We start from the raw sequence: 16,732 nt of genomic DNA, 5'->3' as shown, positions 1-16,732 counted from the left end.
CAGGAGAATCACTTGAATCCCGGAGGCAGAGGTTACAGTGAGCTGAGATGGCCCCACTGCACTCCAGCCTGGGTGACAGAGCAAGACTCTGTCTCGAAAAGAAAAAAAAATGGGAAGGCAGAGAGGTTCACTGCTTCCTTTCTTCAAGAGACTTCTACCTAAAATAAAAACATACAAAATTGCACCTCACCTTTAATAAATGTAAAAACTGGCTTTCAGAGTTAATAGGCTGAATTTTTGCAGAACAACATTGCCACCAAAAACAAGTAGAAGACCAACAAAATATAAAGATAAATGTTTGAAGGCAATTGGAGCTACTGAGGTAGTCAAAACCTAAGGGATTGGGATCTCAACGAGAAAGGAGAGATCTAACAGACCACTTTCCCTTCTAAGTCATTTGCCAATTTTATATCATTGGCTAAGTAGCTGAGAAAAAAAGGGAAGACTGAGAATGTAGCAGGCTTTGAGGAGCATCCACCACCTTTCTGGTCTGGAGAACATTTACGTTCAGTGACTACTGAGTAGGAGAGGAGCCTGGCAAAGGCCCCAGGCCTTGGTGCTGGGGATAGGAACAGGGATTGACTGAAAATGAGCAGGAAGGAACTTTCTGGGTGGGGAGGATGAAATGTTTTAGAGCTGGATTATGGTGATTGTTGCACAACTCCACAAATTTATCAAAATCCATTGAATTGCATACTTGCCATGGGCAAATATTATGTTGTGTAATTTACACTTTAATTTAGCTGTTAAACGCCAGACATCTAGTTGGAACTTAAATGGCTAAGAGCAAACGCGAGCAGCCATCATGCAGGCTGAAGCCCAGCTCTGATCCAGCTCAGTCATCAGCTCAATTAAGGTGATCTGCCCCTGCAACAATTCCCAGCAGAAGCAAAAGTGAATCATTTGAGGAAGATGAAATCATTCAGAGCCTCAAATTATCTCTATAGTTTTTATATACAATATCCAGCATTCAAATACATTACTAGTTGCGTGAGAAAACAAAATCACATGCCCAGAAACCAAACAGAGAAAACAGACAAAAGAAATAGACCCAAACAGATGCAGATGTTAAAGTTATCCAAAACTGGCTTTAAAATGATGGACGTTAATATAGTCAACAAAGTAAATGACAAAGCGTAGAATTTTAGCAGACAACTGGAAATTGTAGCAAGATTTAAGTGGAAATTCCAGAACTGAAATATACAAAATACCTAAAATTCAGACTTCAATAGGTATGTTTAAAAGAGGAATAGTTTCTTAAATGAAACTCAAGAAGTTAATCTGGCTGCCTCAGATTAAGTTGAAAATGACAAATACATTCCTGCCTCTACCTCTAGGTATCTCCTGACTTTTGCTGCTGAATTCTGTTCCTGCACTGCCTCGCTTTATTCTGGCAATTATCATGCTGGTCTAGACCTTGATCATGCTGGTCAACCTCTGTTGACCTTGAAATGGTTTGAAATAGTATCCTAATATTAGATTCCATGTTTTCTACTCTCTTAACTTGTTATTTTGTGAGCTAGCATCATTAGCCCGAATGCATCACACCAGGTTCACAGGGTCATCAAACAGTTCTGCTCTTACCACATGCTGAGCAAGACTCATTGATATTAAGGCCCTTGTACCGAGCCCCTTCTCCTTCTGAAGATTTCCTTGGGGACCCTCTATATTCTCATGGAAATACCTGAACTCCCACCCAGTAATCATCTTGCCATCCTAGGAGTTAAAATATGTTTTCCTAAGCAACTAAAACAAAAAAATTCTAATAAAAATGGCAAAACGGGAATAAGGAGAAGATATAGGTTATGTGGTAGTGTACAATTCTCCCATATTCAGAGCCCATAGTCACACCCTCTAGTATCTGTAAAAATTCTTCAAATCCTGCAGCATCTGACCATTTCTGTCCAAGATATCTTGTGGCAATTTAATTTTAGATATCTGTCCATTTGGAGACAGCTGCAAGAACAAAACCAACCAGAGACATCCTTTTCTTAGGCAGGAAGTGGGAGCTGGTGGCTGGGAGGGAGGCAGATCTATGAGGGTTTGTGAACAGGCTGGAGGTGTGTTTGCAAGGCTGTGGCTTCACTGCTGGCACAGAAGTACATGGCTGAGTCCTCCAGCTTTGTGGACTGGATCTTCAGGGTGAAATGTGATCCATTAGGCCTTTCAACTGAGAATCGATCATCAAATATTTCAGACTTCTCTGAGATGTTATCATTATAGAAGTAAACCAGAAACTCGACTTTCTGCCCCAAGATTTGTCTGTACCAATAGAAGTTTAAGTGATTAGGGATGGGAACACACTGCAAGACCACTTCCTGTCCCATCTGTGTGACCTGATGGCTGGGAGTCTGGGTGACTTCAGGTTCTGTGTGTCCTGTGGGAAAAGAAAGAAGATTAAGAGAATTGTTTAGAATTGTCTTAGGTAAGTTCAAAGCAAGAATTTCCTAGAGTCTAAGCATGGACCTGCTTTCAAGAAACTAAAAATTGCCCAGCATAGGAGCCAGGTATCCATGGCAGGATCACAGCAGGAATGAGGCCTCTCCTAGCTCAGGCATCAGGTCATGTGCAAGAAAGGAGGGGCATTTTGAGCTCCGGTGGCCCCACAGGCAAGGTCTGGCAGAATTACTGGTTTCTGTGCCAACAGCCACCATCCCTGGAGCGCCCTCTATAGGAGATAGGAGGGAGCCTTTGTGTTGGTGCAGAAACCTGACAATGCAGGGCTCTGCTCAGCCCCAGGGGTCTGATGTTGTGTGCAGGACTGAGGGCCATTACTAAGAGGAGTGCTGGAAAATATGGGGGCTCAGCAAGGTAACCCTGAGTATAAAGTCTGGCTCAGAAATTCCAGGAGGTCTTGTTCTCTTATTACCTGCTGTGAGTAACAATTCAGGTGCAACAGACTCCACGGCTGATAATGGATGCCAAGAAAACTTGGTATTAGGATTAAAGAGACAGAAGGAAAAAGAATCAAGTGTGAAAGTTTTAAATTCTGAGTGAAAGAGAGACGCCAACAAGAAGTTGAAACTCTGCACATGCCCCAGGGAGAGTGAACTAGAGAACAGTGATCCAAACCCCACAGGGAACCACTGTCCTCAGGGTCAGGCACTGATGCAGCCACCTGAAGAAGGGATTGGGTATTCTTTAGTTTTTCAAAAAAAAAAAAAAAAGAAAGAAAGAAAAAGAAAAGGGCCTGCCGGGCCTGGTGCTTCACGCCTGTAATCTCAGCACTTTGGGAGCCCTAGGGGGGCAAATCAAGAAGTTAAGAGATTGAGACCATCCTGGCCAACATGGTGAAACCCTGTCTCTACTAAAAATACAAAAATTAGCCGGTCCTGGTGGCGGGCGTCTGTAGTTCCAGCTAGCGGGAGGCTGAGGCAGGAGAATCGCTTGAACCTGGGAGGTGGAGGTGGCAGTGAGCCGAGATCGTGCCACTGCACTCCAGCCTGGCAACAGAGTGAGACTCCGTCTCAAGAAAGAAGGAAAGACAGACAGACGGACAGAAAGAAAGAAAGAGAAAGAAAGAGAGAAAGAAGGAAAGAAAAAAGAAATAAAAGAAAAGAAAGAAAGAAAGAAAGAAGAAAAGAGGAGAAAAAAAAGAAAAGAAAAGAAAAGGTCTGACCATATTTGGAGCTGGGATGAGGGCTGAGATCCAGGGTCTAACCTGAGTCAAAAAAAAGTCAAAAAACGGTCCATATTGGAAGGTGGATTGGTGTGGCCAGGCTGTTAAATACTTCACACAACATTCCCCAGAGGCACAAGCCAACTGAGAGATACTTGGAATAACTTAAACTTGACAGCATCTGTCCTACATTCAAGTTCAGGCACACTCTCATTCAAAACAAAGTCAGGCCACAGGCTGCAGGTGTCTGGGCAATTTAGCATTGCCACATCGAATAAATGACAGTATTATGGTCTGAGATTTCTGCCGAGGTCCTGCGGAATGCTGAACCAAGTGTTGAGGCTCACCTGGATGCGTTGCCCCCATGGCTTTCTGACTAGACCCAGGAGGTTTGTGCACAGGGAGGCGATGACTCTGCAGGGCTGTGTCTTGGCTGCTGGTGTAGAGATACAGAGCTGAGTCCTCTTGCTGCAGCGCGACCACATGAAGGTGTAAGCGAGAGCTGTCAGGGCATTCAGCTGTGAAGTGATTTGGCACAGTCTTGTTTTCAATGAGTTCCTTACAGTTGTAGTAAAACATGAACACCAGGGATTTCTTAGCTTTCTGTCTGTACCAATACATAGAATCATGTCCCAGATGCTCACGTTTCATCGTCCTTTTACTCCCCATTGCTGTGACCAGGTATTTTGGTGTCTGGGTAATTCCAGTATCCATGGAGCCTGTGAAAATAAGAAGTCAAATTCAGATGAAGCCTAGGACAGTCTTCTGAAGCAGTTCCATGAAAAAAGCCAAAAATCCAAGGACAGAAATGTCCCACCTGTGCCCAGGACTCACCTGAGACAATGGACCACATTACAGTGGAGCCAGCAGCCAAGGCAGGGTCACACGGGGCAGGGAGGGGGGACCCTGAGTCTCCCTGTTTGGCATTCTGGTCCTGCGGGTGTGCTTCCCTGGCCCTGAGACAGGGGCTGCTTGGGAAGTCTCTGCTCCTGTTGGTGTCACTGTTAGTGTCTACAGCTCACACTTCCTCTTTCCTTTCCAAGCTTGGTGCCGGCACCTCAAGAGGTGGGTTTAGACTAGCTTCTCAGGGCCAGGTGTGCAGGGCGGGTTCCTCAGACAGTTTTATTCTTACCAGCTGTCCGCCCTCCCCTCAATGAATGACTGGGTCTCCCCTTCCTCTTTCTACTTATGGCTCCCCTCCTCCCTAACACACAGTACCCTTCCCTTTGGGCAGATGCATTCCTGCTGCCTGTCTTGGACCCAGGATGAGCGCACTCCGGCTCCCCACCCTCATCTCAGTGAACTGCAGGAGGCCACCTCGCCTGGCTCAGTGGAACCCTTCCCTGGAGCCAGCTGTGCATCATTTTAAGACCCAGTATTGTAATGCCAACTAGGGAGGGAGCATCCTTCAGTGGGTGCTGAGGGGGGACAAGAGAGGAATAATCTGGGACCCCTACCCCCAGGGAGCATCTCACCTACTTAGGATGCAGGACCTGAACACAGACTAGAATAACAGGAGGCCCTAAGGGCATGAGCCAGAGGGACTGCAGAGATGATGCTACGCAGGTGGAATGGACTTTAGTGTCTTCAAGTTGTCCACACACGATCTCTCAACTACAACAAGGAACAAACCCTGATGCCAGAGCATTTGATTCCTTCCTTAGTCCTTTCCTCCCTCCTGCCCCTCTTCTCCTGCCTCCACTTGACTCAGGAATTTCACTAAAGTCGCAGCTCCTCCCAGAGGTGAAAGAGCCACATTGCCCTCCTCTCAGCCATCTGCCCCTGTCTTCTGGATATAGCATTGGGAGCATAGATACACAAAGGGATTCCACAGGGGAATGCACAAAGCAAGAAGGCATTTGAAACAGTGAAGGCCTAGCAACTCTCACTGCCACTTACTGATGAAACGCCTCCAACAGCCTCCACATACACACTTAAGATATTAAAATAATATTATCCAATAGGTATTTATGGAACACATAACTATATGTCAGGCACTGTTTGAGAACCAGGAATAGAGCAGAGAATCAAACCAACTCTCATGGGCACATGGGCATTTTAATTTGTTCAAAAAGCGTTCATGAATAATGTTCTCATTCTCAAAGTGCTTCGGGGCTTACAGGAGCTATAAGACATGTTTGATGGGGGCTGGGCACGGTGGCTTATGCCTGTAATCCTAACACTTTGGGAGGCTGAGTCGGGCAGATCACGAGGTCAGGAGTTCCAGACCAGCCTAGCCAATATGGTGAAACCTCATCTCTACTAAAAATACAAAAAAATTAGCCAGTTTGGGGGTGGTGTGTGCCTGAAATCACAGCTACTCAGGAGATTCAGGCAGGAAAATCGCTTGAACTCCGGAGGCGGAGGTTGCAGTGAGCCAAGATTGTGCCACTGCACTCCAGCCTGGGCAACAGAGCAATACTGTCTCAAAAAAAAAAAAAAAAAAAGACATGTTCGGCATGTTTATAGATAACATCTGATTTGGGAAGTTTTACAGGGTATGCTTTAGGAAGGTTAAAGTAATTAGTTTTTAGGTGCCTACATCATTTCATCTACTGACCTTCTCATTTCCTCATCCTTGAAATCTGGTTGTGGGGAGGGGCTGAAATAATTTTCCCCAACTGTCTACCCAGCTTTGAAACAATGTAAGCCCAGCAGGGTAGACTTCATTAGGCTGCTGTGCCAGAAGCTTACATGGTTCGTGGAACCTATCAAAATACTTTACAGAGTGCAGGTGCTTAATACATGTTTGCTTAATTGCTCAATGAATAGATGGCTGGAATGGAAAACAGTAAAAACCACATGTAAAAGGTAGGTCTAAGCACTTAAAAGTTGTGTTTCTAATCCGCTATGGATGGCATTGGCATATTTGTATCTGTAAATCTACAGAAATCAGGTCATAGTCTCAGTATGTAAGGCTGGAATGTAACTGATTGAAAATAATTTTTATTTCAAAGACTTTATTTATAAATGATAATTTTCAATGTTGATGAAGCATTGTCCAAAGGAGATATGGAAATACAGGGGGTGTTACTTCTTAAATTCTCCTTCCTGTCAAGGTCCCCACCATTCTTTGAGCATTTCCTTGCTTTATGGCACAAGGGGTTCTAGGCTTTTCCTGCCTGTCTTGGTATCCACTATTTGTCCAGAAGTCCTGGTTCCTTCGAGTGGACAATGGTATTTAGAAAACAGAATATGGATACTAGATCTTGGGGGTGCTTTTCGAGTGAACTACTCTTAGGCATCACAGTGGACAGAGCTGTACATACACATGTATTTTCACAGTACACCTATATTTACAGGTATCTTTAATTCCTGTCTATACATACTGAGAAGCGATGAGTTCACATTAGTTCCCATCCAATATTATAAGGTTTATTGTTGTGCTCAACTCTTCTCTCTTTCCATATTTGCAACTCCTTTATCCAAAACTGAGAAGCTTTGTTCTGTTATCTTTATAGATTTACATATTTGATCAGTCCCTTTATTTGTAACTACATGTATGCTGCGGGTGCCACCACCACTCCCTGCAAATGGCTCCTCTCTCCATTCAAGTTCTGACTTCCTGTGCCAGGGAGACCACCCATGTTGAAACTCTCCTCACCTCAGTCCAATTTCTGACACACGCCACAAGGGATTCCTTGCCCCACGTGGTGCCCTTTTCAATCTGCTGGGGCTTCCACAATCTGCAGGAGGCTGCTTTCCACACCCCATTTGGACTCCACCCCACTTTTGGGGAGACACCTTCCACATGCTGCATGGTCTCTATCACCTTCCAACAGGCCTCCCTTCTACGCAGATACAAAGAAATGCACGTTAGTCCTCTGTATTTCATGTTGCTGTGTGTTTATTGCATAACCTGAGGCACCTGACATGGGTGATGAGGAGGGAAGACATCAGGACCTTTTAGGAAGATCTTAGTGTACAGGGTGATGGTTGCAGCTGATGAGCTTGTTTGCAGTTGATTTGTCTGGGCTTCTCTGAGCCCTCTGTAGTTCTATTATTCTTCATCTTGTTCTCCAGGGAGGAATGCCACTTTCGTGGTTCTACAAATCCTAGGGTTTTCCTTCCATACTAACACATGATTATGTGAGTACTTGTCTCCCTTACTCGATTGGATCTTCCTAAGGTCACAGGCTGTATCTTAATCACTTTCTTTTTTCTCCTTCCTAATGCAACCACCCACCTCACCTGCCAGCGTTTACAGAGCACCTTAAAGGTACAACAGCAGCTGCTTCTGAGAGCCCACCACATGCCTCTTACCATTCTCTCCCTTGAAAGTGGCAGCTGGGGTTCACCTTCCGATACTTTCAGGTGCACAGACATTCTAATCGCTTCTCATTTATCTTGCTAGGACCAAAGGCTTGAGAACCACAACCAGATGTTTTCTTCTCAGCATTTGAAGGCCTGCCTGAAGTCTCAGTTCCTCAAGGACTGATCCTAGGCTCTGTTCTGGTTACCGAACACCCACTGACCACAAATATGGAAGGACCCTGATTGCAATGGGTACCATGTGAAAGGGGAAATAAATCAATACAAATGATAAAACCCATTGGACATACATCCTTGTTTGTAGTGTGTGTGAATATTCTAGGTGGTGAGACTGAGCCAACATTGAGATGAAACAACTTTTTAAAATCACTATAAGATATTTGAGTGATCATCAAATAATGGGGCACAAACTATTCTCATCAGCATTCAAAGACTATGTAGAAAACCAGTTATCAGTTGGGGATTGATGCAATTAGAGAAGGTTTTTTGAAGGAGAGGACTTTAAGCCACTGTTCCAACTATTTTTTTCTAAGAAACTATTTCTGCTGGATTATCTACAAAGAAGCCAGCATCAGCTTTGACTACTAGCACCTGGCATGCTATTTCCCAGTAATGGAGAGACACTTTTGAGATTGCCTTCCATGATTTGTAACTGCTACCTAAAGAGAAAAATGTATATTTGCTGGGCTAGGGTTTTCACTTATCTGACTCATCTTTAACTCTTTTAGAACCTACAATCTTCTTTTGGCTTTGTTGACTACTTACCTTCTTACTATGCCTCTCCTGATCCTATGTCCCCAAGGTATAGGACTGAGAGCAAAAGATTCCAAGCTCTAAGGAGATGATTTTCTGGCTCAACAGAAGGAAGAATTTTCCAGAAGTAGGTACTGTGGTCTCCTGTCCATTATAGAGGCTGGATGACTGTTGGTGAAGATGTTTTGGACAAGGCTTAAGTGCGCAATGCGGCAAAGAAGAAGCTTAGCATTTACTCTAGGCCAGAGACAGTGTCATAAACTGGGGATTTTCACCTACAATATTTTCTTCAGAAGCTCATAATCTAGTTGAAGAAACAGACAAGGAAATAAAAGCCTGCAACAAAATTTAAAAGTTGTAATACCGACATACACAGCGTTTTAAAAGGGCACCAAAAAGGAATAGGCTGGGTTAGCATCTAAGAAATTCAGGCATTATAGGGGTAGACTTAGAAGAGTGTATTGGAAATAAAGAGAACAAAGTGGGAAAAGTAATCCTTCAAGTGTCAGTCTGGAGAGGAAATCCAGTGAGGAGCTGAGACCTGAAACTAACAAGGAGACTTCCAGCCAAGGGAAGGAGAGTGGATGAGTCAGGAAGCTTCCAGACCATGGTCCATGGGCTCTGCAGCAAGGAGAGCAGAAAGAGGCACATTTGCTGCCTGCAGGGTTCAGAGAAGGTGTCTGTGCACATTTGGAGCTTTGATCAGAGCTGGAATTCACAGTGTAGCTTTGAGTGTGAAAAGGAGAAATTAGAGCATAGACAAACAGGAATATAGAATAATAGAAGTGGTGAAAATAGATACATATTTCTCAAAACCATTTCCCAAAGGGTGAGTCTCCTACTGTCCTCTCCAGCTGGCTTCTGCACCGGGACCCTTGCCTGGAAGTTCCTTCTCTGATTTCCCAATGCTCAGGGCTGCTTGACTCTGCATGACAAAAACCTATAATGGAAGGGAACCCTTGGTCCCAAAGAACACAGCTCCTCACAGGACGGTGTCTGATCAAGTGCAGGGTGTGACTCTGTGGTGTCACAGGTGATTGCTTGGAGGGTTCTAATGTAATCTTAAGCTAAACAATCTTTCTTGTAGGATGCTGGCTTTATTTCATGATTTTTTTTTTTTTTTGAGATGGAATCTCATTCAGTTGCCCAGGCTGGAGCGCAGCGGCACAATCTCAGCTTATTGCAACCTCCGCCTCCTGGACTCAAGCGATTCTCCTGCCTCAGCCTCCTGGGTAGCTGGGACTACAGAGCTAGGACTACAGGACGTGCCACCACGCCTGGCTAATTTTTTGTATTTTTACAAGAGACGGGATTTCACCATATAGGCCAGGCTGGTTTCGAACTCCTGACTTCATGATCCATCCACATCAGCCTCCCGAAGTGCTGGGATCACGGGGATGAGCCACCATGCCCAGCCTATTTCATGATTTAAAAAAGCATTTTTTAAAAGTAGATGTGAATATGTTTATCGGTTTTTCAAACCAGTTGACAGAGCAGTCACACTCAGGCAAAAGAAAATCCACACTCTAAATATGTGCATAGGATGTAGTGTTGCCACATGGATGAATTAGCAGGTGCTATGATGTTCTGAAGCTTCTGCCGGGGCTCTTGCAGGAAATGTTCACCCGAGCCCTCCGTAGCCCCTACAGCTTCCTGGCAGGCCCCGAAGGTTTCTGCACAGGAAAGCGGTGACTCTGCAAGCCTGTGTCTTGGCTGCTGGCGCAGAGATACAGGGCCGAGTCTTCTGGCTGCAGGGCGTGTAGGTGAAGGTTTAAGAGAGAGCTCTTGGGGCATTCAGGTGAGAAGCGACTTGGCACACTTTCATTTATAGAGAGTTCCTCATAATTGTAGACAAACATGAGCTCCGGCGGCTTCTTCACTTTCTGCTTGTACCAATACATAGCTTTGTGCCCCATATGTTGTTCACATTTCAAAGACTTCTTATTTGCCATTCCCATGACCAGGTGTTTTGGTGTTTGGGTAATTCCGGTGTCTATGGGGACTGTGGGGGAAAGGGACAAAATTCAGGCAGAACCCAGGAGGAGGGTTGTTGCTGCAGCCACAAGGAAAAGGCTTGGAGTTCAAGGACAGACAATCTGAAGCCAACTCACCTGCTCCCAGGAGACAGAGAACCACACAGCAGAGCAACCTGCAGCCCATGCTAGCCTCAGGTCTGAGATGGGGCCTCTGACTGGGGTCCTCTGGGTGAGGTGCTGGTCTCTGGTCTCCTTGGCCCTGGTTGGTGGTTTTTCTTGTGATGTCACTGCTCCTGCCAGTTTCCCCAGACCCAGACCCCCACCACACCCCTCAAAAGAAAAGAAAAGAAATGAAATGAAAGAAAGAAAAGAAAAGAAAAGGAAAGAAAAGAAAATTGTCTATGTCTGGATCCCTAGTAATGAGCAGAACAGACAGTATCCCAGCCCTCTTGAGCTCTGGGGCCAGTCTGAATTGTTCAACAAATACTCCTTGAGCAACAGCTAGGAGCAAGCAGAAAATCACCAACATTTTTACCCCCAGAATTTTATTTGAGTAGGGCAACTCAACATATTCAGAAAACAACTAGAGAATAAAAATGTATCTTACATAAAGTTTGAGAAATGTAATCAGTATGTCATTGTTCAATCACTTCATATATGTGATGCCATATTTCCTCATTTATTAAATCAGGAGAACTGAAATGAGATGATCTCCAAGCCCTGCCATTTCTAAAATGTTAGAAACCACATTATTTCATCAGTTCTGTGGAGAACTTTCCAACTAGGAACCACCTGGATGACTTCCTATGGGTCTTCTCTACTTCACTGCATAAGATATTTATGCTTTGTGACCATTTAGTAATTGGAATATCATCAATTTTCTTAAAAGGTACTGTTATGCCAATATTGACTTTTCATTCTAGAACATTTGAAGATACAAATGAACACAAATAAACACAAAAATGTGATGATTCATACTTTCAAAGTGATTGTTACCATCTATTTATTGTTGTATTATATCAGTGTTACCATTTCGTGATGATAATTATAATTGTAGGAGTGAGATTAGGGTCGTAAATCTATGTTATATGTAAATCTACGTGGGGCCAAGGGAAGATACTTATCCATGATTTAAGTCAAGGATTTATAATTTACATTTGTTTTAACCTGGTGATGTGCTCGGTCAGGAGGAAAATTTTAGCATTCTTCTAATGTATCAATTTCATCAGATTTTCAATGTGGCTCATAAAACAAAAAAAAATGTAAAGGATGTAGATTAGAATTTAAGGGTTTGAATATTTTCCCCCTCAACAGATTACATATAGGATCGATCTCTATCCTGCTACAGTTGGAGATATCCTATTCACTAGATAAAAACCTAAAATTAGCCTTATTTTAAACACTAGTATCATTACCATTAAAATTGTTTCCATTGGTATCTACTTCAGCAAGAAAACACTTTGGCCCTTCTACAAAGAAGTAAAACAACTGTGAACAAATAAAATTTTATTGCATTGTTTGGCTCCCAATAAGGAAACAAAATTGCAAGAACAAAAAAAAAAAAAAGCAATAAAATTTAAACTAAAAACTTGAATAATGGTGAAAGTGAAAAGTTTAATTGTCCTGAGGACAATAGCTAACATAAGCATTTCCCACAACAAGGGGTGGTGACCACAGAGTTCAAGTCATCTGAATTAGGGATGGATCTAAGAAGAAAAATGATCTCAGGACCGTGTGAATTGCAAGAAGAGCAAAGAGTGGAATAGGAAATATGAAGAAAAGCCAAGTAAACATACTTATATAAAATAGAAGTAGTATATGTGACTGAAGATAAGAGGCCGTAACTGACTCCAAGACAGCTGGGATTTAGGACACAGAGTACTAACAAGGAGCCCTGAGAACCTGTGCAATAAAATCTTTTTTTATTTTTTATTTTTCTTTCTGGGCCAGGTCCTAAGTTGTGTATGCAGAGGGTGGCACTCCAGAAGGCCCAGCAGAGAACAAACTCTGGAAGGCTGTAGACATGGGCAGGGATGTCAGAAGATGCCCGGGGCCGGAAGGCATTGGCATTCAGACCCAGTGAGAGTGGAGAGTCGTGGTGGGTACACTGTGATTCCCAGTAAGAACCTGGAAAGGCCATGCACTAGCAATGATGACCACATGCTGGGGCTCCCTAAGAGGGAGGGCAAAGCTGAAATAGACCCCAGCAAGTCCTACATTCAACCCTCCCAGAATAAAACCCAATACATTTCCAAGAAATAACACAATGCAAAGCCTCAAGCCTATCTTGTCCACAATGCTTCACATAAACCCTTTCTAATCTTTCATGTAGGATATTTAGAAGTCTCCTAATTGTTCGTGCCACCCAAAAATCTATCTCCTTTCTGAGGCATACTACTACCAGTGTTCCTCTACCAAAATATCAGTTTCATCATGTTGTTTCACTTGGAGTAGGACCAAATCACCACTACCTAGAGATTTGTGTCCAAAGTCCTTTCAGGTCTCCCAATATCCCCAGTCATCCGGCTATTGCCTGCTCTTGAGAAGAGTTCAAGATGACATTCATCAAAATTGGGAGAGATACTTGCTGGTCACCCTTCTTGAAGAGAAGGAGCCTACAACGCACAAGGCTGCCTCCACTGGCTTCTACTCAACACTTTCCAGTTTACGTATTGCCATGGAATTTCACGCCTCTCCAAATATTTTTCTGTTAAATAAAGTACTTACTGATCTCAGAATTTTCTCTGATCATCAGAATTTTCTCTTTATCTTAAAAATATTTCCTTCCCCTCTCCTTTATGCTTGTGCTCATCAACCATTTTTAGCAATCTTGTGTTTTTTCTCATAATGTTATATAAAATATGTACCAATGTGTGCCACACAGAAAGAAAAGAGAGAGCTTCCTCCATCAGTTAAGATCTTCAGTGCACGGGACAGGCTCTTTTTTGTTTGTGGAGCCCTAATACTTTAGTGGCTTTGTTGTGAAGCCCTGCTCTAGCTGATAAACAATTCTGTGAGACTTTTGTGTGCATAAAATAGAGGACTTCTCCACTGGGTGCACTAGCCGGCTGTACTACAGACTGAAACTCCATCAGAGGCCATCAGGAAGTGGAGCCTGGAGCCTTGGGTGCAGGTGCACACACTGCCTACAGCTTCCTGGCTAAGCTGGGAGGTTTGTGCACAGGGATGCGGTGACTTTGCAGGGCTGTGTCTTAGCTGCTGGCACAGAAATACACAGCAGAGTCACCAAGTTCCAGGGACTTGATGTGAAGATTTAAATGAGCTTTGTCTGGAGAGTCAGGTGAGAAGCGATTTGGAACTGTTTCATTTATAATGAGCTCCTTATTATTGTAGCTAAACATTATCTTCAGAAATTTCTTGGAGTCCTGCTTATACCAATACATAGCATTATGGTCCAGATTTTGTTCACATTTAAGGGACTTGTTGTTTCCCATCTGTGTGACCAGGTATTTTGGAGTCTGGGAAACAGCTGTGTCCAAGGAACCTGAAAAGGAAAGAAGCAGAATTCAGGCAAACCCAGGAGGTAGCCTGCTGTTGTTGTCATGGTGAAGAGGCTTAGGGACTCCAACAGGATCATGTCACCTGGGCCCAGGACTCACCTGCTTGGAGGAGGCAGAGGGCCACACAGCAGAGAAGCCTGCAGCCCATGGCAGAGTCAGGCAGACCAGGCAAGGCCCAGGGCAGGGTTCTGGTCTGCAGTGGTGAGAAGACTAGGCTGTGGTTTCCACTGCCTCTGAGAGGTGCTGCACCAGTGAGGTCACAGCCTGTAATCATTCCCCCATTCCCAGGGTCTCCTTTAGCATGGCTCCTCCCTTTCATGCCCTGCACTTGCTCCTTTAAAGGAGTTTTTGGAATTTCTGGGAATAACTGAGAGGGTGGAATTGTGACCTCCAGGATGTGTCTCTGACAGTCATTCCTGTGCCATCAGCCCCCTCCCTCCCAGCTCCTTCCCGGGGATCTGACCACCTCCTCCCTTCCTCTCCCTTTCAGGCCCTTCTCTCAGAGTCAGTCTGGTTTCCTCTCTGGATCTTTTGCTTCCCCTTCACAATAATGCAGGACATTGTTTTGCTCTCTTGAATCTTTGCTCACTTGAAGGTCTGATTAATGGTCAGTGGTGCCCTTGTTTCAGAAGAGGCTGGCCTGAGATTTTACCTGAATACCAGCCATAGCCACCTACCCCACATGACTGTGATGCTAATTCAGAGCAAACACTGTTGAAGGGTTATTATTGGGAGTGAACTGCAGTCCTGTTCCCTGTGATATTCTTATCTGTCCAAGGGGCAGATTTATGAGGAAACAGGAGGCTGCTGGAAAATATGCAGACACCGTGTGCTGGGAAAGAATGGTGATGAAGGTCAACAAGACGGCAGTCAGGGAAAACAAAAGTAGTTGACAGTATTGCCCCTCGAGTTGTCTGCAGAGAATTCTCCTTCTTGGTGCAAAGTTTACAACCCAAGCTTATTGTGGGGTTTCTCAACTTCAGCACTACTGCCATGTTGGATCAGGTGATTGTTTGTTGTGGGGGGCTGTCCTGTGTAAGTAGGATGCTTAGTGGCATCCTTGGGCCCTACCCACCTGATGGCAATGTGATGACACAAAATGCCTTTGTGTTTTGTGAATTATCTCCTGTTGAGGACCACAGTCCCCTTTATTCTTGCCCATGGTACTCCTCTACTCTGCCAGCCATCAACCACCCAGCCTCGGCGGTGTAGCAGGGCTGCAGCTCCTCCTGCTCTGGTCAGCAAGGTCCAGCACTCAGACCTCAATGCCTCAGTCAGTGGCCCCAGGGCAGGAACCTCCAGGAGGAAAACCAGGGACCAGCACTGCCAGAAAGGCATTTCACACAGACAGACAGACAGACACACACACACACACACACACACACACACTTTGATAGCATTGTCATCTACTGGTGAATCCCCTGCAAAGACAGACCCTGATGGTTCATTTGTGATTTACTAAACACAGAACTTGAACTAAACAAAAGAAAAATGACCACTATCCTTCTTGGAACTTCAAGCATGCTTCATTTGTTTATAGTCATTGAATGGCTACTTAGTGCAAAGCATGAGTAAACAATATTCTCACTCTCATGATGCTTATAATCCAATAGGAGCAAAAACACATTCACACAATACTTGTAGACTAAGAATATGAAATACGTGTTACATGGAGGCCAGCAGTATAGTTACTACGTACATTTAAATACTTTTTTTAAAGCATCCCATTTCCTGATCTATGAAACAATGGGCAGAAATAAATAATTTTCAACACTCTGTCTAGCTCTAAAATTCTGTGAACATAACCGGGTACCCCCGTAGATGTGGGTCTTATTCAGTACCTATCTCATTGCACCACACAGCTGACATGGGAACCTTTTCAAAGAAGGAATGGTAGGGAGGGAAGGTAGTGAAATGACAAGAGGCTACATACAATGGTGATGATCATAACGACATAAAGATGTAACCATTCTTAAAGAGTAGACTTTAAATAAATATGTATTTCACTATTTTACACAAGAGTTTTTACCAAATCAGAGGGACAGCGTCTGGGAGAGGCGCTGGAATGAAACTGATAGAAAGAAACTCGCCTCGCATGAGGCAATGTTAGTTTTGTGTGGTTGTTGTTTTGTTTTGTGTTTTACAGGAGACATGAAAAGCAAAAGTGTTTTATTGTCCATGAAAAATTGTCTAGACCGGGCACAGTGGCTCTCGCTTGTAATCCCAACACTTTGGGAGGCTGAGGCGGGTGTATCACTAGGTCAGGAGATCGAGAACATCCTAGCTAACACGGGGAAACACTGTCTCTACTAGAAATACAAAAAAATTAGCTGGGCATGGTGCCGGGCGCCTGTAGTCCCAGCTACTAGGAAGAGGAGGCAGGAGAATGGCCTGAACCTGGGAGGCCGAGCTTGCAGTGAGCAGAGATCCTGCCACTGCACTCCAGCCTGGATGACAGAGCGAGACTCGGTCTCAACCAAAAACAAACAAACAAACAAACAAAAGAATTGTCCAAAGGATAAAAAGGAACAAATAAATTGATTATGTACGTATTTTCTGACAGGGCCCGCCATACTGGAGAAGGGGAAAAA

The 16,732-nt window shown here is 44.1% G+C and overlaps 2 gene segments (V, D, J or C); both read right to left on the bottom strand.

Moving 5' to 3' along the window:
- Window positions 1–10,287: 10,287 nt before the first annotated feature.
- LOC100939020 (T cell receptor beta variable 4-1-like) lies at window positions 10,288–10,978 on the bottom strand. The segment is given in 2 exon segments: window positions 10,288–10,646; window positions 10,756–10,978. Coding segments are annotated over 2 exon segments (408 nt in total).
- Window positions 10,979–13,832: 2,854 nt separating this feature from the next.
- LOC100938961 (T cell receptor beta variable 3-1-like) lies at window positions 13,833–14,352 on the bottom strand. The segment is given in 2 exon segments: window positions 13,833–14,125; window positions 14,241–14,352. Coding segments are annotated over 2 exon segments (342 nt in total).
- Window positions 14,353–16,732: the final 2,380 nt, after the last annotated feature.

This window comes from Pongo abelii, chromosome 6 (assembly GCF_028885655.2).
Source record: "Pongo abelii isolate AG06213 chromosome 6, NHGRI_mPonAbe1-v2.0_pri, whole genome shotgun sequence".
Lineage (NCBI taxonomy): Eukaryota > Metazoa > Chordata > Mammalia > Primates > Hominidae > Pongo > Pongo abelii.
The sequence above is the reverse complement of the archived record's forward strand: the minus strand, read 5'-3'. Positions and strand labels throughout refer to the sequence as shown.